Source organism: Poecilia formosa, unplaced genomic scaffold, assembly GCF_000485575.1.
Source record: "Poecilia formosa unplaced genomic scaffold, Poecilia_formosa-5.1.2 Scaffold17, whole genome shotgun sequence".
NCBI classification, from domain to species: Eukaryota; Metazoa; Chordata; class Actinopteri; order Cyprinodontiformes; family Poeciliidae; genus Poecilia; species Poecilia formosa.
Window position 1 is genome coordinate 2,901,326 of NW_006799956.1, and position 23,908 is coordinate 2,925,233.

General features: G+C 41.1%; 3 protein-coding genes across 6 annotated transcripts in view; 2 read left to right on the forward strand and 1 right to left on the reverse strand.

The window, feature by feature from the left end:
• samtor (S-adenosylmethionine sensor upstream of mTORC1) lies at positions 1-8,762 on the forward strand. The gene is made up of 5 exons (XM_007546767.2): positions 1-276; positions 4,280-4,421; positions 4,537-4,650; positions 5,552-5,666; positions 5,935-8,762. Exons 1-5 carry the CDS (start codon positions 117-119, stop codon positions 6,565-6,567), a joined length of 1,164 nt encoding a protein of 387 aa, XP_007546829.1. The 5' UTR covers positions 1-116; the 3' UTR covers positions 6,568-8,762.
• An 838-nt stretch (positions 8,763-9,600) lies between these two features.
• Positions 9,601-14,354, forward strand: tmem168b (transmembrane protein 168b). The gene is made up of 4 exons (XM_007546768.2): positions 9,601-11,158; positions 12,045-12,187; positions 12,275-12,549; positions 13,144-14,354. The coding sequence occupies exons 1-4, from the start codon at positions 10,022-10,024 to the stop codon at positions 13,689-13,691; spliced, it is 2,103 nt and encodes a 700-aa protein (XP_007546830.1). The 5' UTR covers positions 9,601-10,021; the 3' UTR covers positions 13,692-14,354.
• Positions 14,355-15,353: 999 nt separating this feature from the next.
• The window catches only part of ptdss2 (phosphatidylserine synthase 2), a 39,824-nt gene continuing 31,269 nt past the window's right edge, over positions 15,354-23,908 (reverse strand). For 3 of the 4 annotated variants that reach the window (XM_016668820.1, XM_007546772.2, XM_007546771.2), the window contains 7 exons: positions 23,654-23,704; positions 22,339-22,452; positions 21,739-21,857; positions 21,367-21,481; positions 19,950-20,095; positions 19,686-19,871; positions 17,193-17,376 (listed from right to left, as the gene is read on the reverse strand). In XM_016668820.1, coding sequence (XP_016524306.1) covers positions 17,193-17,376; positions 19,686-19,871; positions 19,950-20,095; positions 21,367-21,481; positions 21,739-21,857; positions 22,339-22,452; positions 23,654-23,704 — 915 coding nt within the window. Of the gene's footprint in view, positions 17,377-19,685; positions 19,872-19,949; positions 20,096-21,366; positions 21,482-21,738; positions 21,858-22,338; positions 22,453-23,653; positions 23,705-23,908 lie in introns of all 4 variants that reach the window. The other variant, XM_007546769.2, reaches the window with a different exon arrangement.

A 23,908-nucleotide genomic window follows, 5' to 3' on the forward strand; every position in this document is an offset into this window, starting at 1 on the left:
CATCAGTCAAAGCCAACCAATCCGCTCTCGCGTTGTTGGTTGCTTCGCCGGGTCAGGTTGCAAGTCTTGTTAAGGGGAAAAGCGTCTTTCCGAGGCAGCGTCGGAGGAGCCGAGCTATGAACCTTGGGGACAAGGTCGAGACGGGGGAGACGGAGAACCTCCAGGGGAGGCTCTGTGTGCCCATTCCGAGAGAAGCGCCTTGCAAGCAGGTGCAGGAGAAGCTGTCTGGGGTGGTTAAAAACGTCCACAGGAAACTGCGCAGGAAATACAGAGAGGGTAAGAGGGCTGTCTGGCTCTGTCTGTAGCCGCTAACACAGAAGGGGAGCTATTAAGTTAATATAAAATCCTAAATTATTTCACATTTGAGCGAGTAAACATGTTCTAATGCTGTTGTTGAATTTGCTAGCTGGTTGGGGGTTAAACTGCAGCCGACACACAGGCAGCTGGTTGCTCTACACAAGCAAGGCCGTTTTAAATCCCTTGCATGTTGAATAGAAAATATGTTATTGTTGTTTTCGTCACTATCTGTCTCAGTATAAGTACATCATTTACTGGCGCAAACCCAGTCCATATAAAACTTGATGGATTACTCATGAAAATCATTAAAGGAGCCAAGATGAATGGCTGCTAGCGCCAATAAAAGATAACCGTGTAGACGGAGTAAACATTGGTGTAATTATTACAGCGCACTTTTATTTGTTTATGAAGATTCCCATCTATCGGAGCCTGATTACCGCAGTTGTCTCATTAAGTCTCCCCACAGATCAAGATATGCACGGGGAGCCGGATTGCCAGATTGTGCATGAACCTATCTAGACGCGTGTTGTTTCTAAGAGTCCTAAATCTTATCATTGCATTTTAAGCACAAGGTTTGACAAGAAGTTGTTGTTGCCTATGCAAACAATGTTATTATTGCAGTCAACAATTCCTGCTTCAGTGAAATTCGACTACCGAAGGTAAATTAGTCTGCATGCAAAGATCCTGCAACTCACCCCTAATTTGCCTCGTCAGTCACAATGTTGATTAGCAGTTGTAGGCTAATAAAACTTTCACCTAATCTCACTTAATAATTTAAAACAAACAAACAAATAAAAAAGTAAATAAATTGTTTTCCTACTTGCTGCAATTTCTACAGGTTAAAATGTACCTTGTGATAGACCAGCAAGTGGAAGAAAAATGATGGTTTTAATGTCTTTTTTTAATGAATAAAATTCAGCAAAGTGTGGCGTACCTTTGTATTCTCTGATACTAAATTGGATTCAGGTCTTTACTTTGACTGAGCCATTCTAAAAAGCAATGTAAACTTGCGTTATGCAAGTCTAGCGTTATGTTTAAACCCCCAGTCTCAACCTGTGTTTAGTTATGACCAACTTCCCCATCTCTTTTGATGGGGGGGAAAAATCTGTTTGCCAGCTACCTTGGCTGGCAAACAAAATATAATCAATCAGAGTTGACAACCAGACAATGCAGAACATGCAGCGTCATGACTGCCTGAAGGCAACAATTGGTCGCAGGCTTTATTTCAAGTGTCATACATTTACACTCAGTACTATATTTGATCAGTTAAATGGAATCTGTTTGCCTTTATTGCCTTTCAAACACACCTGATGTGTATTTTTACTAGCTTACAGTCTGGCAGCGACATTATGTCATGGTAAAGACAGAGGAGAGTAGGAAAAACGTGGGGCTTATCACAGTCAGCATCGCCATGGCGATCATTTTATTCTGATATTGTGTATGCTGAATTTCTACTGAGGTATAATTACTGTTCTGCAAGCATGTTCGCTTCTCGAGGTGTTTCGAGGAATCGGAGTGAAAGGGGGCTGTAAACAAATGCACGCCACACTTTTCAGAGTTTTCTTTGCAAGAAATTTTTGAAAACCAATCGTTTTCTTTCAGCTCGCTGTTAACTGCTACTTTCTGTCGGCTTAAAGTGAGGAGAAAGTACTGTAGTATTAATGTGACAAAATGTAAAGTTTTTTTGTTTTTCTTTAATTTAAGACATTTGAGAGGTTTCACACCTACTTGATATTTTCTAGTTTAAATGTGACCTGGAGCTACATCATTGCATATAGGCTTTGCTTAAATTTTGCTGTTTTGTACAGAAAGTGCATAATGGCGTGCAAAAAAAAAACAAAAAAAAAACAGGTTTGCATTTTATTTTCATCAGCAGCTGCCCGCCTTCTTAGCAAACCCTCTGTTGCAAAAAAAAACGGGAAGTTTGGAAAAACCCTCCTCCAACCCATCAGCACTGACTAATGCCTTCTGCCTGCCTGACAGCTCAACAACATCTTCTCGAATAATTTCAGTTTTTAAGTCCTCCCGTTTTCAAACTTTTTCTTTCAGCCACCTACATCGCACTCGGCGCCGCCGCTGCTTCGCCAGCTCTCGCTTTATCTCTCTGGGGGAATGCGTCGTCCTTCCAGGAACATGTTGTGTGGGCGAGAAGCAGAAAAGAAATCAAAATGGCAGATGGAAAATCTTTACCTCGTGAAGATGAAAAAAGACTCGCAGTCATTTCGCAACTGTAGACAAACAGCAGCAGCTTGCAGCAACATCCAGGATTTATTGTCAATTTCCTGATTTTAAGAGCAGCAAGGATCACAAATTAGATGATCTCCAGCTACATTGGTTGTTTTTCTTTTCTCTCCTTTTTTTTTATGTTTGATTGCATTTAAATCGAAAACATGTGCGTCCTCCTCTCACTACTCCTAAATCTCAAAGCAGAAAGAAAACGATGTGTTGGGGAAATTAGTTAGCAGGCAAACTTTGAGCAGAAATCTGTCTGCACCAGCTGTCTGGTAAACAATGCAAAGAGTTTACAGTTGTATATCTTTTTGCACTAGTTTAAAACATAATCCTAATTTTTTCCTGAGGATTTTAGTTTGGCTTCATGTTTTGTTTTGGAGACTGAATAGCTTAAAAAAAATGACCCTGCTAACAGATCTCATGATTGGTTAATAAGTAAAGCATGATCCAGAAGGCTTGGCATCGACTCGCAGCAGTCATGCTTTCAGAGCGCTTCTGTTTACAGCCACTCGTCTTGTTGTCCTGCTTCTCCTTCAAATCAGATACATCCCTCTCTCTCAGGCCTCCGGTCATGGGATTTCTCCCCTCGTCGGCTTGGATGCCACGAGCTCCTGGCGTCTGTTAAGGTCTCCAGATGGGAAGTTCTGCAGACCTGTTTTTTTGTTTTTATTTTAATCTTGGACAAAGAACTTCTGTGGTTTAATCACCTAAAAAATGATTTTCCAAAAAAAAATAAGTTCTGAAAGTGGATGAGCAAAAAAAAAAAAAAAAGTATTAAGCTGTGAGTGGTTGTTCTTGGTCCAGGTGTCAGCGTATCCTTAAAATGTCTTAAATTCATTAAAAAAAAAGTAAATTGGCCTTAAATGCATGAATAACAAGTCTCAAATTTTGACTACCAAATCTTGTTTTTTTTTTTCTAGTGAAACTTTTCTATCAGGCAAAAGTTTAAGTTGCACTAAGAGATGCTGCATTTTTTGACTTGAGACAATTGAGGCTACAGCTAGCTAGCTGCTAATATACCCTTGCTTGCTTGCTGTCTAGGTAGCAAGCAAGGGTATATTAGCATCAATGCTCCATCATGATGCAAATTTATCATCGGCTGACTGGACGAAGTTCGTCTTCCTCACTGGCTCACTTTTGTTGCCAACCCATACGATGTTTTAATCCACTATGTGTAAAAAAATCTAGTTGCTACGGGGGATTAAGGCTGTAGAGATCCATATGCAGTGTGAGAAGCACAAAGTTGCCAAGAGCCACAAATGACCCTGGAAATTTTAGTTTTGCTCCCCCGCATGTGGTGCGACGCAAACTGTAAAGTTTGAGTTTTTTTTTTTATTTTAAACATAATGGTGTAGCACCAGTTTGACCTGTTGAGGAATTTTATCACAACAAAGTTGTTACTATGGAGATAAATACAGCTGAAAATGAGGAGAACAGGAAAAAGGAGTAGAGGCTAGAGAGCCACAGATAAAGACAAATAAGGAAAAAAGATTAAAAACAGCATTAATCAGTGTCTTCAACTCAAATTAATATTGTAATAGGAGTTTTAGTTAATCTCAGAAGTATGCAGTCTTGTTTTGTACATTTCTGCCGTGATATCAATCTTAATTTCACTCAGATTGCTCTTAAATCTCAGTCGGTGAAACCTGCTGAAACTCTGCTTTTGTCCGAGCAGTAAAAGATGTTTGGCGACTGCAGCTCCTTTTGAAAGTCTGAGTTGATCGGTTGGCCATCTTTTCCCTCGTTTCAGTGGGCGACTTCGACAAGATCTGGCGTGAGCACTGCGAGGACGAGCAGACGCTCAGCGAGTACGCCGTCGCCATGAAGAATCTCGCCGACAGCCACTGGACCAAAAAGTGCGAAGGAGAGGGCCGAATCGAGTGGTGTCGCAGGTGCGACTGAGCGAGCGTTTCAGTTTGAAACCAACTGAAACCACAAACTGCATGTTTATCACACACACACGCCCTATAAGGTTCTGATTTGCTGGTTTTGATTTCACTTCCTCAGTGTCTGTCAAGAATATTTCTTGGATGGCGGAATGAAGCGGATGTTAGAAAAGGATGAGAAGAGTGCTGCACATGCCTTGGGTCTGAGTGGCCAAGCACACAGTACCATCCCCAGGTGGGTTCAAGTAAAAAAAAAAAATGTAATTGCAAAAAAAAACAAAAAAAAAGTCTGTCTAATTGAGCAGCTGGTAATTATCTAACCTGGTGAAGGAAATGATTAGGTGACGTACGACTGAAAAAAGATGGCAAAGCAGTGACAGCAGGGGAACCAAAATAAAAAATAACATCTTTAAGGGTTTTTTTCACCCCTGACAATCCGTCAGACTCGACTGGATTGGAAACCAAAATTGTAGCATTTGTTACATGTTCTGCTGGTGTGCCTCGTTTCACACTGTTTTGTGTTAAATAAATAAAAGAAACTTTTAAAAAGCTGCCTCCCCACCCCTCACCTGTGGTGGCACTGCAGCAAGAACTACTGAAGGAAACAAGATGAAAACTTTTGAAGAAGAAACTGAGGGCAAATTTCTTCTAAACAAAAGGTAAAAAATGGAGCGACGTCAGATTTTAGCGGCTGCAGGATTTCTCTTTTGTCTTTGGTAAAACACGGAGCCTTTTCTGCCACCCCTGGGAGATTCTCAGGTTTGTTGTATTTACCCAGAATGCCGTGCGTTATAGTCCACTTCCTGCTTTTGAAGCGTGCCTCTGGTCCGCTTGCCATTCACATAAGCCACGATTCAATGAAACCGAACGGAGACTTAAGTTCTTAGATGGAGCAGAGTTTGCTTTTTAGTCCGTGTCAAAATTCGATTGCACATTCACACCTCAGCAAACGAACCAGACTTTCTGGACACACACAGAGTTCATGTAAAGCAGACTGAACAGGACTGGTGTGAATGCACCCTTCATGTGCGCTTCCACTTTGGACTCAAACTAAAGGTTGGATATTTTAAACCATTGATTTCTCAGGTTTAATGAAACATTTTCCTGCTTCTTCCATTTTTTTTTCTTTTCCACAGTTCAATATCTCAGCTGGGAAAGATTCGTCTTCTGGACGTCGGAAGCTGCTTCAACCCTTTCCTGAAGTTCGATGACTTTCTGACCGTCGGTATCGACATAGTGCCAGCAGTTGAGGTATTTTTTTTTTCTGATCACTGAAAGTAGATGGATGTGTTTACATCTCCACATGAGGCTTTCCCGCTCATATTACGAAGCAGAAACAGCAGAAATGACTCATGTAGAGGAGTTGCCATTCCTGTGGTTGGCTGGTTTTAAGGTTCTGATTCACCAGAAAGCAAAGCATCAAAGACTTTCCATTCTGCACCTGCAGCTTCCAGTATGATTAAGCGACCGCCGGTTTCATCAGAACAACAACTTTCTCTGATTTGCGTCTCGTTTTCAGAGCGTCCACAAATGCGACTTCCTCAACCTGCAGCTCCAGCAGCCCCTCCAGCTGGCGGGCGACGCCATCGACGCCTTCCTGCGCCACCTCCGCAGCCCCATCGACGCACTGCCGGCGCAGCTGTTCCACGTGGTCGTCTTCTCGCTGCTCCTCTCCTACTTCCCCTCGCCGTACCAGCGCTGGATCTGCTGCAAGAAGGCCCACGAACTGCTGGAGCTGCACGGCCTGCTGCTCATCATCACGCCCGACTCGTCCCACCAGAACCGCCACGCCCTCATGATGCGCAGCTGGCGGGTGGCGGTGGAGTCGCTGGGCTTCAAGCGCTACAAGTACGTCAAGTACGCCCACATGCACCTCATTGCCTTCCGGAAGGTGTCCCTGGCCACCACCAGCGACCTGGTGTCCCGCAACTACCCGGAGATGCTCTACATCCCGCAGGACTTCAGCTCCAACGAGGAGGAGGAGGAGTGTGGCGCCGCGTTGCCGCTGCGCTCCGACTTCGAGGACGACCAGCTGGCTTGGGGCTTCACCGAGCTGCCGGACGCGCCATACGACTCCGACTCTGGCGAGAGCCAGAGCAGCTCGGTTCCAGGATTTCACGAGTTCGAGGATCCCATCTTACTTCAGAGTTAGGCAAAACCAGGACTTCCCTCCCACTGACCCCTCCTGACCTCCCATCTCTGCCTGTCTTCTTCCCTTTGGCTACGGCGCTGCCAAATCTAAACCTGCTGCATTCTCCTCCCATTTCCCCAACCCTTTTACTGAAACGTAATGCAGTTTGCACAGTGGGAAAGAGAGTTTACAGATTATTTTCACATATCCACACAAACACGCACACACAGACACTAAGATGGATATATTTTGATTAAAAAAAAACAACAACAAAAGCTTTTATAAGAGTTTGAATGCCCTGAAGATAGCCCAACTCCTTACCCCTTGTTTTTAACGTCCATCTCCACCAATCAACTCTCTGCAATTACAATTCAGGCCGTTTACATTCTGCACTCTGTCCCTATTTCAATAAGCTAGTGTTGCAGGCTGCTTGTATTAAAGCCAAAAGAAACCAGCAACTCCAGTAGTCTGACAGAAGCTTGATTTTATTTTATTTTTATTTTTTTTGCACTGAAGAGACTGGGAAGGAACGCTTGCTTCTCTCACAGTCATGCAGCTAAACCGTTGGTTCTCCCAACCTAAAAGAAAAGAAAAAAAAAAAACCCACATCTTGACTAAACATCTGTGTTGTCTTGTGTAAAGTGTGGTGACACCATTTTTAATCCAAGATCTTCTGAATTATTTCTGTGTCTTCTAATTGTAGCATTTCAGACACTTTTAGTGTTACTTTTCTTGGGTGAATATGTGACCGTTTACTTGTTGTCAAACAAGGTACGACTTCTAGGTATTGCACTCGCCGCCTCTTCTTATCTTCGTGTTGAAATATTAACTCCTTTCCTTTAATTTGCTGGAAATAAAAAGATATTCCAGCATCGCACATCTGTGATTTTAATCCAATTTATCTGGAACATCAATGTGAAAAGGGTTTCTTAAATTATCCAAACCCAGACTCCTCGTTTTCTGACGTTGAGTCAAGAGATTTGCACATATGGGAACAAAATCGTTGGTACCCTTACTAAGATTTGTAAAAAAAATAAAATAAAAAAAATAGCGCCTTAAAACGGCATAATCTCGCACTGAAAACCAACTTTTGTGTATATCTGTTTAGTGGTAAAGAAAATTCCACATTAAGAAAAATAAATATTAAGTTCTGCACTCCATACAATTTCAACTTAGGCTCTGACTCGACCAGGTTAATTTGACCCTTTATTCTTCTTAAAGATCTAATGATGCCCCATTTTCATTTTTCTGGTAGAGTATTTTTTTTCAAATCTCTTGGTATTTTCAATAAACCCTTGATGCCATTTTTAACAAGGTTACCGGGTTTACAATATCACAAATCCTTCATCGTAGCATACAGTGAACATCCTTTGTTTTACATCGATCCCTTTGGAGCGTTGTCGCTCACACTCTTCCAATTTAAGTACCAGAAGACTTTAGCAAACGCCGCATGTTGACGTTCTTCATGCTAGGACCAAAAAAGTGCCCGTATTTATTGGAGTTCTCAAACAGGGACGTTGATGTTTTTGTTGAAGTTTACTCAAAGTAAAGGTTGGATTCTTTCGGTTTTCAGTCTGACATTATGCCAGTGATGGGAAAGTCGTCTTTACTGTGGTGCCAACAAATCTGTTTGCACATAGGGGGGATTTAGCTAAAGACACTACCAGATGAAATGCTAGCATGTGTTCCCTCTGGCCCCTGGACGGGTCCAATCCTGAGAGTGTGTTCGGGTTTGTGAGTGTGAATGAGGATGTTGTGACTGGCACTTTTAGGATTCATCCCAAAAGGTGCTGAAATGTAACCGTTTTCCTCAGGAGGAGCGTTTCCTAAGCAACAACAGGCCCAGACAACACAACCATTAAGCTTAAGGTGCCTTGGGCCGATTGTGACGATTCTTTGGCCAAACTGCACACAAAACAATTTTAGTTCTCTCTCTCTTTTTAAATAATTTTAAGGGAACAGAAAAAAAAAGAGTTTTTGGTGCAGTCCATTGTTCTCATCTCTGTATTTTATTTTTTCAAGATTCTTCTGAACAGAAAAACCATATTGACTGCACATATTCAGAGTACTCTGAGGTGTGTTTGTGAAGTGTCTTCCAGTGTTTTCTTTTGGCCTATCTGCATGGTTCATTGTCATTATCAACACTTTCAACAATACAGAACAATGTGTGCTTAGAGGATGGTTGTATTACTGTTTTATAAATGACTGAAAAACAACTAAGCGTATGTGTGCTTACTTGGAAATATTCAAAACTTTCTGCACAATTTATGCCTCTGAAGTTTGTTAGAGAACATTTAGTGGACAAATAAGGATCAGGAAGACGAAGGTATACATCAGATAGTTTAGTGGATAAGGTAAGCATTTAAAAAGACTGGAAAGCTCATGAAAATATTAGAATGACCCAGTGTGGAGCTGAAGACCTGCCATCAATTTACTGAGAATTAGTGGTAAAACTTGAAAAATGTTTACAGCTACGCTCCATCTAGTCTGAGTTTGAGCTGTGCTGCAACAGAATGATGGGTAAAACACTTATATTTGCAGTGAAATGCCATAGTCATGTATTGAATCAAGTGACATAATTATAAATAGACAATTTTTTTTTACATTTTAAAAATCATGCATCATTTTGCTTGCACTACAAACTCATTCTGTACTTTGTGCAGGGTCGACATAGGTTTGTTTTTATTACGTGACAAAAGTGTTAAAAACTATATTTATTTGGAGGAAAATGTGAATCTAATATGAAACTACTTAGTCAAAATAATTTTAAGTCCAGTTAATCCACCCAACTACATTTTTAATGTTTTCAAGGTTTTAATCGACATTTACCATCGTCAAGTTCCCGAAAATAATGTTCAGCTAGAATTTTAACACTTGAATATCATCTTTTAAAATCAAACTCAAGTCATCAAGGATCCTGTCTGCAGTTTTTAGATGTGCCACAGGTACAAAACACTGGAATGAAATGGTTTAATTACCTCCTTCTTGTGTAGATAAGTTCTCCAGAGTCCTATTATTCTATTCAGATGTGGTGCAGCAGAGGCACATCTAAAAGTTGCAGGGCAGTGGCCCTCCAGGACTGGAGTTTGACACCTGTGTTTTAAATGAACTGTTGGCGTATGCGCCTTTTATTACCCTCAGCACTTGCCGTACTGAGCAAACAATCATGGCGGTTGTCATCTGACTGAAGTTTAGATGGGACAAACTTTCAACTGCTATGCTTCTCGCACTTGTCTTGGCTTATATCTCAGAGTTGTATCCGCTAGCTCTTCTGACTTTACTGGATATCAGATGAAATGAAACATTAAGTTAGAAATGTAACGGATTTGCGTTAGCCGCTCTGCTGCTGGTGTTTTACCCCAACAAGTCCTCCAGCTAATCTGGAGTCTGTGCTCTCGCGGGATTTTAACAAAGTTTAAATCGTAAAATTTACGGGGGTTTTTTTACGTTAAAAACGGGGGGAAATCATATCGAAATGCTTCGTTTCCTTCGGTACTGTTTAAGCCATTGCCTCCAAGCAGCCATGACCCGGCTGGAGGAGGTCAACGGGGAGGTGAGCATGTGGTCGTCGGTCCGGTGGCTCGGGTACCTGTCCGGTCTGAAGCTGCTCCTGGGCCTGAGTTTGGGTCTTTACACGCGCTGGGTCGGAACAGCGGAGTACATCGTTCTTGTAGTACTTATCCTGGCCCTGCTGGTCCTCGTAGCAGCCTGCGTGCTGTACTATTTCTTCGACATGGAGCGGCTCAGCCTGAGTCTCCTCCACCTGTGGTTCGGCTTCCTGTTGGGACTCCTGAGCTTCCTCAACCCGCCCGGCCTGGAGGCCGACGTCAAGGAGCGCGCGGCCAACTACCTGCTGCTGGCCAGCGTGGTTCTGAGGACGTTGTGGTCGTTGCTGGAGCGGCTGCTGGGCTGCACCCGGTACCGACCCGCCTTCATCACCTCCGCGGAGCGCCTGGAGCTGACCGGCTTCGCGGCAGCCAGCACGGCGCTCCTCATCAAGCAGTCCCTGAGCGTCATGGTGCTGGTCGTGGCTCTCGGTGCGGTCATGGTCACCCTGCGGACCAAGGCTCTCCTGGCCTTCCCCAACTTCGCCTGCTTCACATGCATCACCGGGAGTTTCTTCTTGAAGTGCCTGAGCATCGACGCCAACCCGTTCGCTCTCGCCTGCTTCTTCAGCCAGCTCATCTGCGACCCTCTGCTGGACTCCTACTTCAGCGGGCTTTCCGTCATCGAGCGCTGGCGGCCCATCCTGGTGTCCAGCGGTCTGAGGCGTCGCCTGACCATCCTGCCTCTGCTGGCGATCGAGGTGGCCTTCGTCGCCGTAGCAGCTCAGAAGTCTCGGGACTCGGACCAGTGGTACCTGGTGATCCCGGGCTTTGTGGTGTGCGTGTTCTTCTGGGCCATCTGCCACATGGTGTTGGTGATCACTGTGTGGGGCTTTCACAACAAGCTCAGTGACTGCCAGAGACTGTGTTGGACGCAGGGCCCAGAGGACTCCAGCCTGGAGAAGATCATGGCCTCAAAGGGTATGAGGCACTTCTGCCTCATTTCTGCAGACCTGGTGTTCTTCGCGCTGGTGTCCACTGTTGCTGTGGCTGTTTTTAGCTGGCAGGTAGGAACAATAATTCATTAGAGACTGGCGGATACCGACTATTATATATAGTCGGTATCAGTATCAATCGATACTGTAAAGTATCGATATGTGCTGATGCTCAGATCTATACTTCAGTTTCAGAATCCATCTTGAAATAAAATTTTCTGTATTGTAGATTCTCACCTCTACCTCAATTTTTTTTATTTGCTCAATGATAAATTGCATTTTTTAATTAGAAAAAAATTGCATTATTAGGGATTCAAGTTTTATTGTGATATTTTGTGATACTATTATAACAAAAGTGACAATATTTATTGCTTCATTTTAAGGTAACTGACGCATGGCACAGCAGTGAGAGGACCACAAACGCAAAACATTCCCATTTCTAATATGCTTCTTTAGGGTATCAGTCACAGATACCCTAAAGTTTAGTGACTTGTATCACTAAACTGCCCACATCAACTGCATTTCATCATACAGTGCTCAAAAAAATAAAGGGAACACTCAAATAACACATCCTAGATCTGAAATATTCTCACTGAATACTTTGTTCTGTACAAAGTTGAATGTGCTGACAACAAAATCACACAAAAATCATCAATGGAAATCAAATTTATTAACCAATGGAGGCCTGGATTTGGAGCCACACACAAAATTAAAGTGAAATGTTCCCTTTATTTTTTTGAGCAGTATATTTTAAAATTGAATTATTTATCGATGCGCTAATTGAACAAACATTGGGGACAATAGTAGAAACATTCCAGTAGCATTACAGTTTTTTTCTAAAAAAAAAAAAAAGAAGAAAAAAAAATTAATTGGAATTTATTGTGAGAATGATGAATCAAAATTCTTATCATAAGACCTTTGATAAGCTTCACGTTTGCCTTGTGTGACCCATCGGCAGGAGTCCAGCGGTATCTTCATGAGTACGTTTCTGCTCATCCTGCCCCTGGAGTGTCTGCTTCACGGACTCTTCTACGAGCTCGGGAACAGTCTGGGTGGGACCTGCGTGGGCTATGCTGTGGTCATCCCCACCAACTTCTGCAGGTAGGTGGCGCTGCAATGAACCAAACCGCTTAGTTTTAACGGTAAGAGCCACTAAATTTATAATGCGTCTCCGTTTGGGTCCGTCAGTCCTGACGGCCAGCCCCTGCTGCTGCCGCCAGACCAGGTGCAGGAGCTGAACAAGCGCTCCACCAGCATGCTGAGCAGCGTGCAGCGCTTCTTCGCCTGCCACCTGATCGAAAACTACGGTTGCGACTACTCCACGAGCGGCATCACCCTGGAGACCCTGCAGGCGAAGATCAAGTCTTTCTTGGAGCTCCGCACAGCAGACGGGCCTCGCCACGACACATACGTGATCTTCTACAGCGGCCACACGCACCGTAGCGGAGAGTGGGCCCTGGCAGGTGGGACGTCCGTCAAACTGAAACGGTCTTGATCTGCTTTTTGAAAGAGACAGGGTGTCTGCACACCCTTACAAAGTCATCTAAAATTAAGGCCTTAAAACGCCTTAAATTAAGACATCTTCACTGCGTTCTGTGACTCAGGCAGTTGAGGCTACCGCTAACTAGCCTTGGCGGCTAGCTAATATACCCTTGCAAACTAGGTAGCTTTTTTTGCATCCATTATTTCAGTGTATTTTACGGCCTGTTGGCTGGACGACTTTTGTGTCCATCACTGGCTCATTTCTGTTCCCAAAATGTACAATGCTAGTAAATTCTGGGCAAAAAAAAAAAGCTTGATACTACTGAATCAGTACTGAATACTACTTTTTGTAGATTTGTCATGATGCAGGTCTTAAACTTCATTCAAAATAGTCTTAAGATTTTAGGGGCTTAAATTTGAGTTGGTCTACCCAGCAGGATCGCCCAACCTATAGTTCTTTGGTCTTAAATTACATTCAAGGCAGCATTATTAAGGCCTTAAAAACTCTTCCGTTTGCCTGCAGATGCCCTGAGATGTCCGATGGATTTCTAATCTGGTTTTGTGCATTTGCTCAGGTGGAGACGTCCTCCGCCTGGATCAGCTCGTGGAGTGGTGGAGGGAGAAGAACGGGGAGTTCTGCTCCCGCCTCATAGTCGTGCTGGACTGCGACCACTCGCTGCCCTGGGTGAAAGAGGTCCGGCGCGTGGAGGGGCTGCACGTGGCCGTGCAGGGCGCGTCGCTCGAGTGGGCCGGCAACGCGGAGCGGCGGGAGTCCCCGCAGCTCGGGGACTTCACCACTCAGTGGGTGGACTACAACTGCAACCCTAGCAGCGGCGTCCGCTGGTCCGAGAGGGGCCGGGCCATCTCAGCCGCCTATGGCGTCTCCAGGCACTGGAGCGACTACACGCTGCACCTGCCGACAGGAAGCGACGTCACCAACCATTGGAGCATGTACTTCCCCCGGGTGACCTACCCGGTGGTGCAGCTGGCGGTGTGGTGCGGCGGCCTCAAACTGCTGGGGGTCTGCAGCTTCTGTCTGCGGTACCTGAGGAGAATCAAGCTGAACTGGTTCCCACCAGCTGTACTGGACACCCAGCAGGGCTTCAAACTGGTCACATCATAGGGACCAATTGGAAGCTGCTGTTATCTCACTAATGTGGCAGCTACTTAAACCAGCACCCTGTTAGTTACTGAAAAATGAATGTTAGCCATTTAGATTTTTTTTATTCTTCTAAATGTCAGATTTTTTATATATATATATATATATTTTTTTTGGAACAAAAGGTCGGTGAGTGAGATTGAACTCACCATTTTGCACATTTTCTCCTGTTAAATCTGACTCCGCGTTGAATTGTTTTGCTTCACATGTTGCCTTTTACCCAAAAAATGACGTGCTCTGCTATTTTTTAATCTTGAACCAAAGTGTCTCGGATACATGCATTTTTAACCAAATGCTACACTCAAAGAAATGATTCTTACTCTTTTTGTTTCCATACTTATAGCTTCTGAAATGTTCAGGTTGCTGCTTTGTGTCCTCAATGTTTTCTACCATTTCTAAGAGGAATTTCCTAAATCCACTCCAGCTGCTTCAGGCAGCACTGTAAGGAGAGATGCAGTACTTCTAATAAACCAAAGGAAGATGTAATCTTTCTGGATATTAGTTTAATAGGCTATGCAAGTTTTTTTAGAATCAGTTAAATGTTTGAAAGTGATTAATGGTGAGGAAATGGGTGAAAGATCAACTACACTATGCAATAAAATAAGTGGAATTTAACTGGTTTAAAATGATTCTTTCTTGCAAAAGAATTCATGATTTTAATCACATTCCAATTGTAAACCTCAATGGATTTTATTTAATAGAACATATCAGCTGTTAAATGCTAAAGTTGTGGAAAGATGTACTTTGATATTAATCCTAATCAGTTTATTATACAGTGCAGATTGAAAACTACAGCAGATATTACTGTAAAACTGAATTGGGCCGAGCTCTAACCCCTGTGGTACTCCATAAGTAACCGATGTGCTAAGCAATGCAATGTCGCTCAGTGCCTTGAACACCCAATTTCCAAGATGAAACCTGTTGGCACCATTTTGCTGTGGGACATGTGCACACCACACTTTTCAGATCTTTGCAAAAAAATTAAAACATTTTTTGACCTTTTATTTTTCAATTACGCATTACCTTGTTAGTAAAAAAAAAAAAAAAGCCCCCTAAAGTCCATTAAAGTTTTGGTTTTATAACATGACAAAATGTGGAATAGTAGTATTTAGCACATGTAACGACTCGCTTTATTTCCTGAAAAGGACCCAAACATTTCCTGGAGCAAAACAAAGAAGCTCAACAGGGTGCTTATCTAGTAAAGAGATCGTTCGGTTAAAATAAAACCATCAACCACAATGTTATTTCACGTCATGCTGGGAGATGTAGCTAAAAGCGAAAAGTTTTATCGTAGTTCATAAAAGTATGATGAAACAATGATCTTAAAACGATTCATTCTTCTCCAAACTTAAGTGTTTGCTGTAATCCGTTATTGGCAAACTTTCATGATGGCAACAACGAAAATGTTATCCAACCAGTTGGCCTCATCATAATGCTGAAACCATGGATTGACCAACACATGCAGCATGAATGCAACAGGCTTGTCGCCTTGGCAACCAAATGACAAGATGTACTTCTAATTTTAAAAAGTCCAAACTTTTTTCTTCCTCTTTTTGCAAAAAAAACAAAACAAAAAAAAACAAAAAACTTCAATTATATTTAGAATATTAACCAGACACATTAAAGTTCAGTTTTTATTGATTTTATTAAAAAAAACTTTATAAAATTACATTGAGCAGCAGCATAATCCTGTTAATAATCCCCAACATGTTCACATTTACTCAAAGTACATTGAAACATGGCTGCACGGAGCTCAAACGACATCTAGCGCCCCCGTGTGGCAGAAAGAGATGCTAACCAACCCCGCAAACACCCACATGGAAAACAATCTTGTTTAGGTAATGCTTATTCAATTTCCTGTTCTGATTTTTTTATTTTCACTTTTCAAGTGTAATTTGGAGACTTTCATTTAATACGATAAAATATTTAAATCAATTAAATGACAAAATACCATCTGGGGGTTGGGGGGAGGAACTTTCAAGGATGGGATGAAAAAATTAATTGTAATGCATCAGATAAATAGAATATATGTTGAGAAATAACTGCACAGAAATCAGTGTATTCATTAAAGACAAGAAATGTCATGTTTCTGTCTAGTGTTTGGCAAAAATGAAGTCAGTTTTTCTAAATTCTCCTGCTTTTGAATCAATTACTTACACAAACTACTACAAGTGTCTCGACGCACTAGGTCCCACAGCAGGAAGGACAGAAGCCGTGATTCACAGGCGGCGTCGACTTTTGTCAGCATCTTTGTCACAAAGGAGCACATAAAAAAAAAAAAAAACACTAAGTTTTGGTAACAGTTTCTTTCCTTTTAGCTTTTTTGCAGAGCGATCACAAATGACATAAAGCAGTTTTAAAAACCATTTTTTCTAAATGAACCCAGAGTCTACAGGTTTGGAACATACACGTCTTAAATAATCCCAGCTTTAGATTCCTAGCTTTGGTTTTCGGTTCTAATCCTGAAATATTTTCTCTTGACCCCAAACGGAGACGCTTAAAAAGGCTGAGAGTACTCTTACTGGACAACGAGGCGGCAAAGGAACCTTATTCAGGCAGAGAAAAATAAGCTTATATCAAGTTTGTGAAATTTAAAAGATTTAGCTAATCTTGTCACAAAAAGACGGTGTTATTTTTGACAACTTGATTTTTGTTTTTTTATTTTTTTCCCCCTGCACCAACAACCTGATTTTCAACAATTTTAACGAAACTCCAGCACAAGCCAGAGATAAAAATCAACCACCCCACCGCACATCCCTCCTCCCCAAACGATTACATCACCAGGCAAATAATTAGAAGACAACATGAAGATTTTTCTTTAACTCAAAGTTAACATTTTCAGGAGGTTCTTACTTTGTAAACCCATTTGAAAGTCTCGTACATCCTGGAAACCGACCTAAAATCTTATTAATAACTATAATAATAATAATAAAAAGCCTACCTAAACAGCATATAAACATCGTCTTGTGTACTTGGGACCAGCTTTAAACCGTCAAAAATGACTCTGACTTCCACTTTGTGATTGTTAAATGTATGAATAAATCCCAGATTCTCCGATTGCATAGCAGTGGCCGACAGGAAGTCGGCAACGTCTCTTACCTTCGCGACGGAAAACGGGAATATTTACAGAGGAGGGAATGTTGCAGACGCTCGCGGCGTTTCGTCTGCAGTAAAAATGGAAACTGATCGGATTCAAAGAGTGCATTCAGTCCGTCAGCCCTGAACATTCGAGACGGGAACAAAAACTTTTACAGAGCGTAGCTCCACCAATGTTTAAAAAAGAAAAAAAGAAGCAGAATGAGGTAACTTCTTGTAGTGTGACTGACTACACCTTTCAGCAACTAAACTTTCTGTTACCATGGCAACCCCCCCCCCACCCCTTTGAGTTGTTGCTGTAGGCACAAGAGTAAGTCCACCTGGTTGCCTCTACGCGCGTCTTTGCACAAACTTCCCCCTCAGTTCCTCTCAGGACTTCCTCTGTCGCAGCGAGTCGGAGCTGCCGTTCAGTTTGCTGCGGCCCGACGATGCCAAACCCGCCGCTCCCGCTGCTCCCGCCGCCCCCGGGCTGCCGTTCCCCAGCTGGCGGTCCCAGTCCACAGGCGCTTCCTGTTTGCGCCGGCGCGTCTCTTTGTAACGGAGCGTGATGTCACTGTGAAGTTGGGAAGGACAGGAAACGAGGAGTTAGCCCTGAGGATTGTCTTAGGAGTGAATTTCCTTGACAAGAAGAAACAATGTGGTGGAGAAAATGTAAAAGCCTGGAAAAAAAAATACATTATTTCTGTCAGATTTTACAATTTGAAACAAGAAAATGGGACAAAAAAACAAATTTGATGCATTCCTGAAAAGTAAAAGGCATGCTTATATCTGGCTCTCGTAAACTTTAAGGACTTTTCAAGTTTACAAACTTTTTCAGCACCACACTTTGGAGATAAAAAAAAAAAAGATACAAAGGAACTAAAAAGAAAACGGTTTCACCATTATATGACAATTTATCATTATTATTAATTTCAACCATATTTAAGTGGTCCAAGAACAAAACAGTTAATAAAATATAAGCTTTTATTCCAGTTACATGAATCAATAACTCGTTGGGTCATGAGGAATAATAATAAATATTCATTACGTTGAAACAATCCAAGCAAATATGTAATGTGAGTAACTTTCTGTCTCACACTGGTTGCTGAGATGCAATATACAAAAAAAGTTACAAAATAATCTCTAAAAAATGTTTTCGGTAGGTTTTCTGGTTTTTAGCAATCAGAAATAATTCTGGCATTTCTATCCGACATAAACCAAGAAATGTTTGGTTTAACTTAAGACAGTGAGGGGAAAAATGTGTCTTTTTATTATATGTATGAAAAATATCTGGTAAATAATAGGCTTTTTTTTTTTAAATCAAACGTTGAATTTCACTTCTACAAATCAGTGCAGTTTGAACATAAAGCTCTTTTTTCCCCACAGAAATCAAACATTTTCCAAACCTTGAAAGCTCCATGTTCAAGGACATGAAGCTCCTGTACGGACAAGACCTGGCTGTTCAGTTGTTTAGTAGTGGAGTTTGTGAAGAATGTTGTAGATTTTGAACAAGTCGCTCTGCAAACACAGAAAAACTCCTGAAGACGCGACATGACTTGGTTTCCCCCCACTGTCTATTCAAAAAAAGGCCATAGACTCCTAAATCCATCTAAATAATGATCAATTCTATATTTATTATCTGCCAAGCAGCAATTACACCACTTAATGTAACCACTGCAGTGATGAATTGACTAAAGTTGTAATTTGAGAGCTTTATCTCTGAGAGGCTCCATGTGTTCAGCTCGACTTGCAGACAGAAGAAAATTTATAGTGTTGAATTCAGATGTACTTTTTTTTATCACGACTACAAATCAGACACAATATGATGAAGTCTTAAGTTTGTGTCTCATCTAGCCCTGCCTACCTCTGCTCTGGGTTCTTATTTATGTGAAGGAAAAGTAGAACTAGACTCAGACTGTTATTAATAACAGCAAATGTAGGCTAGTTATTTTAGACGCTGTTGGGACGAGCAGCTTGTTTTAAATTAGGAAGGTGGAAGCAGACAACATAAATAGGTGAAACAGTTTTTGCCATGTTGGATTTAAGATGCTTTGCTGCAGACGGTTTCAGTGGGAATCCATTTGGCTGCAAGTCATTAAAGTTTATCCATTTTATTTTCATTAAAAAACAAAAACAAACAAAAAAAGCACACACACACACTTGAATAGGCCTACACCAGGAGTCTGCAAAACTCTGGATATTCAATAACGGCTCCATTAAGTGGCAATTTGCACTTAATGATAAAGAAAATTTTTTGACATTTTAAGTATATATATATATAAGAAAAAGAAAAAAAAAGTTCCCATTTACAGCTTTTATTGGATTTGATTTCTACAACAAAATGACACTAAACATTTTAGGTTTAGCCTCAACATTTTTCATATTAAATTTCCACATTTATACAGAATTCTTGGTTCTGTAGAAATGTTAAGGTAATAATAGTTCACTAAGGAACATTGGGAGTGTTTCTTTTACTGAGGACAGAAGGATGGACAGATGTATGGACGTGCATTTTATCTGAGTTTGAAGCGAAAGGACGTAAAGTTTTTCTGTTCTCCGTTTAGACTTTAAAACTATATAGATCAAGTTTCTCACTTTTCCAACACTCTCCAGGACCTTCGAAATAAAACTTTAGACTAAATAACTGCCACTTCAAGTTTCCTAGAATATTAACAAAAAGTCAAAAATAATTTGCATAATTTTTATCTAGAAAATAAACTTAATCAGATGAGTCATTCCATGTTGACGCAGTTTTATTCCTCTTAACATTTCTGGATTTCTGGATGTGCTTTGAGCATTCTTAAATGTATTTTTGGATAAAATGTAAAAACATATATTTTTCAAAGTCCTGCGAGACGAGAACAAACTCGACTCTCTTCTTACCGGATGAAGAACCTCCACAGGGTCCAGATGAGGATGAGGAAGATGCCCAAGAACCAGCACTGCATGACGGAGAAGGGGATGGGCAACATGAGGGTGTGGGGGTCGTACTTGACTACGATGAGGAACTCCGTCACCGTTATGGCCGACACCAGCCACGCCTGCTGGCCCAGCTTCTTGTGGAACTTCCTGTTGGGAGAAGTCACACGATGAGGGCAAACCGATGCGACCCGGACAAACGTCTGGAGGATGAACTCCAGTACTGACGGGTCGTCCATGAAGTCGTAGATCTCCCTCATGGCCACGCCGCCCACGTTGACGAAGAAGACGAGGCGCAGCAGCACCAGGTAGTGTTCAGGAGGCATCCAGAGCACAAACTTCAGGTAGAAGGTGTTCAGCTCCGCCAGCAGGAACTACGAGGAGGTTCAAAAAAAACAAACATGTATGAATCCAGGAGCAAAAAAGTGAGAGAAAACTTAAAACCAAAGGAAAAATTTGCATGGGATTGATTTAGATAACTTCTAAAGCACAGGGTGTATAACTTTTATAGTCCAAATAGTCATTTTTTTACTCTTAATGCTGCTAAAAATGGAAAAAAAAATCAGAAAAAAAAGTTTCTTATTTTTGATGGGTAAAACAAGTCGTTTTTCAAGAGTTGACATCTTATTTCTATAGTTACATCTGAAAAGAAAATAAACACCAACACAAGATGTTTGAAAGCAGAAAGTGTTTGTCTTCTACAAAATGTTAATATTTCTAGAAAATGATCTAAAATTAAAGCATCTGGTTTCCAGCTAATGACACAAAAAACTGCATTTTCAGGCAGATATAAAACCTTAATGTTGTTATTTTGTCCATATTTGAAAACACTGAGAGTTATAAAGAGCCAATGTCTGTGTTTCTATTGGCCATAAAATTGTGCAAATTGTAATTACAAAAATAAATTTGCTTAATGGAAACACAGCAAATTAGAAAAAACTGTTTTGCTAAAATGTTTTTGCTTTGGGATGAGGCACTTTTTCAGCTGCATTGAAATTAGTTCATTTCATTAAACTGCAATTGAAACTAGTTTTTGGCATCACAAGTCATGTGATCAACAACCAGATGTTGCTGCTGGCAGAAATGACAAAGATGAAGACAGGAAGTGGCAGGAGGATGAAGATGCAACATGTTTTTTAATCGAGTGAACAAACTTATTCACGTACGATTTTAATTGTGTTTCTTATTTAATGGAAACACTGCAAGTGAAAAATTTTATTTTTTGACATAAGTGAAATATTAAAGTTCTGAACACAATTGTGATGGAGACGCAGCTGCAGAGTTACACAGCCCTGTTCTAAAGGTTCAGCTACTTTGCACAAATACTCGACCCTTAACCTTTTCACATTTGATCACACTACAACCGAAAGCTTCAGCGCTTTTTAACCAATCATGCGGCTCCAAGTGTGCGTAATCTAATCTCAGCATAATCACAGCTGCTCCGTAAGAGCCTCAAAAAGGAAAAAAAACACTTCAAGGGTAGGAACTTTGGTTTGACTAAATTTTTAAAAAAAGAACTAAAGTATGAATAGTTCTGCAAAGCACTGTACACAAGCTGTTGTCGGAGCTTTGGAGTCGTTTTGCAATGTGGCATCTGCCCAAAATGACCTAAAGTCCTTTCAAATCGGCAGTGAGATCTCGTTACCATGAAGATAATCCCCAACACGGCGAGCCAGCGCCGAAGGTCCGAAGCCGGCCTCCACTCGAACTTGGCCCAGCTGTACGGTGTGAACTGGAATGCTATGCGCTTTATCTTCCCCCTACGAAGAAAAGTGATGAGTAGATGGTTAGAAATGTGAATAAATACAAAAATACAACAGCTAAAAACAAGGATTTGATAAAATCCTGCTTTTTTTCACAGTTTTATATGAATCCGACTTTTTCTTTCGTCATTTCAGCTGCTTTATTAAAAAAAAAGAAGCTCATACTAAAAGAAAGAACTACTTCTATTTCATATTGGACTTGTGTCAGATTGAACTGAATCTCTTCGGAGGAAGCAGTCGTTTTGAAGCCTTACTTGTACGTAGGAATGTTCCAGAGGCCCTGCCACTGGTACGGCTTCATGGACAGCCAGGCCAGCGTCTTCATGCCGCAGTAGATCCCCAAACCGTTGCACACCAACACATCCATGATCCACTGGGGGCGAGAGGATAGCTTTTGTTAAAAAGGTCAGTGAGGTCAAGCTGTAATCCACTCACACGTTGATGGATGACAACTTTTATTAGGACAAAGTGGGAAGCAAGAGACCAACATCCTGATGACTCCTCTGTTAGCGTCGCTAAATGAAAGGGAAAATTGTCCTTTCAGAATTGTTGTTTTATAGGAAAAACCTTCCCTCATGTATTATTCATGTTTTTTCAAGGTTTTACCGACTCATAATGGACTTTTTAAGACCATTATGAGTTCCAAACAAATGCCCTTTGTTTGGAATCCACCACATTTATTTTGAAAGACTGTAATTAAAGCTAAGCAGCAAAATGACAGAGACAAACAGGACTAAGATATTAAATTAGATAAAGAATAATCGTTATTTTAGTGACATGTAGTCTTAATTAAAGCTCCAAGCGTCTTATCTCAAGTGTGTTGGGATAAAGAAGTAAGCAGTGGCTGTACGCACATGGTCCCACCAGCACTCTGAGAAGTTCGGTAGCTGATGCTCCAGGCTGTATTCCAGGAACTCGAACATCACACTGATCATCATACACATCCACCAATCCCGAATCATCAGCGTCTGACAGGAAACACAAGACAAAAGACCTGTTAAAGGTGAGGCTGATCAGAGCGATGGGGTGTCTTCATCTTCAAAATGTCAGGCTGGATCTTTACAGTAAGCAACTGCAAAGAAGTTCTTCCATTAACACAACATATTTAAGATTCTGATGTCATATACTCACATGATTTTATAAAGGAGGAACAAACCCTCCCCCCACCCCCCAAAGTATTTTTGGTCTAGTTTTTAGGGCAGGGGTGTCAAACTCATTTTCATTTTGGGCCAAATCCAGATCATGAACCTTCTTAAAGGGCCGGATATGCCAGAATGTATCGATAAAACCTGTTCACAAACTGTTAAAATATTAATTACTTCTTAAAATTAAACATTATTGAACATCTTTTCAGTCCCTACAGGATTTTGAGATTCTTTTTGTGATTTTTTTTTTGCAATAAAAATCAAAGTGTTTGTGGTACTAATTTGGAAATATTTGCACTTATTTATGATGGTAAATGTGACTTTCTATTACTCGCTGCACAGATCATGGACTACATCTGACATCCTTTAAGGCTGATGCAGCTGTTTAGAGCAAGTAAAGTTTTTTACAATTTGATAAAAATCTGCAATAAACTCCAAATTATTAGTGCAAAAAAATGGGCAGGAATTTGTGAATTTTTTTTGTGAATTTCCATGATAATCCTAAAAAAACTGGAGGGACTGATTGATATAATTTGGCAGTAAACAGATAAAAACTGCACCGATTTGATGAATAAGATAATACTTAAGCACATTTAGTGTTTAGTCTAGAATCTAGAGGGCCACATAAAGAGCTGTGGCGGCCCGGATTTGGCCCACGGGCCTCGAGTTTGACGCATGGCAAGTATCTTTGTACACTTGAAATAAAACAAAGCTAAGTTACAAGTAACTTTTCTGCAATAATTCCTTAATATTGTTTTTTCTTAATTTACTAGTTCAACTGGTAGATTATTTCACTTGTGGCAAAAGAAAAATGTAAGTGAAATAATCTGTCAAAGGAGGTAATAACTAATTCTTTTTATAGGAATTATTGTCTTAAAACAAGAAAAGTTACTTGTAAGTCAGTTTCATCTTATTTCAAGTGTGGCAAGATGTTTGCACTAGAAACTAAATTAAAAATTATTGGCTGGATGTTGTGTTTTTGCAGTCTCTTAAGTTGATTGTTGGATAAACTGTCGGTGTTTACCTTTATGTACCACCCCAGGAAGTGAGCTGGAACGAAGCCATCCATCTTATCCTGCAGAAACAAACAGGTTGCTTTCCACCTTGTGCACAACCAGGATTAGAAGTCCGTAAATCTACAGCTGCTTTGGTAACAAATACAATCTTTGCACTTATTGATAACTTCTTAAAAAGCAAAAGAGACACATAGAGCAGCGCTGACAGACGAGTCAGGCGATATCCGTGTTTCCTTCAGCTTCTCCTCTGGGTCGTCATCTCT

Bases quoted from the DNA above. Each gene is read 5' to 3' on its own strand.
- samtor (XM_007546767.2), top strand. From the start codon at position 117: ATGAACCTTGGGGACAAGGTCGAGACGGGGGAGACGGAGAACCTCCAG. The intron at 4,422-4,536 runs GTGCGACTGAGC...TCACTTCCTCAG, and splicing joins CGAATCGAGTGGTGTCGCAG to TGTCTGTCAAGAATATTTCT. The intron at 5,667-5,934 runs GTATTTTTTTTT...TCTCGTTTTCAG, and splicing joins ACATAGTGCCAGCAGTTGAG to AGCGTCCACAAATGCGACTT.
- tmem168b (XM_007546768.2), top strand. From the start codon at position 10,022: ATGCTTCGTTTCCTTCGGTACTGTTTAAGCCATTGCCTCCAAGCAGCC. The intron at 12,188-12,274 runs GTAGGTGGCGCT...TGGGTCCGTCAG, and splicing joins ATCCCCACCAACTTCTGCAG to TCCTGACGGCCAGCCCCTGC. The intron at 12,550-13,143 runs GTGGGACGTCCG...GCATTTGCTCAG, and splicing joins CGGAGAGTGGGCCCTGGCAG to GTGGAGACGTCCTCCGCCTG.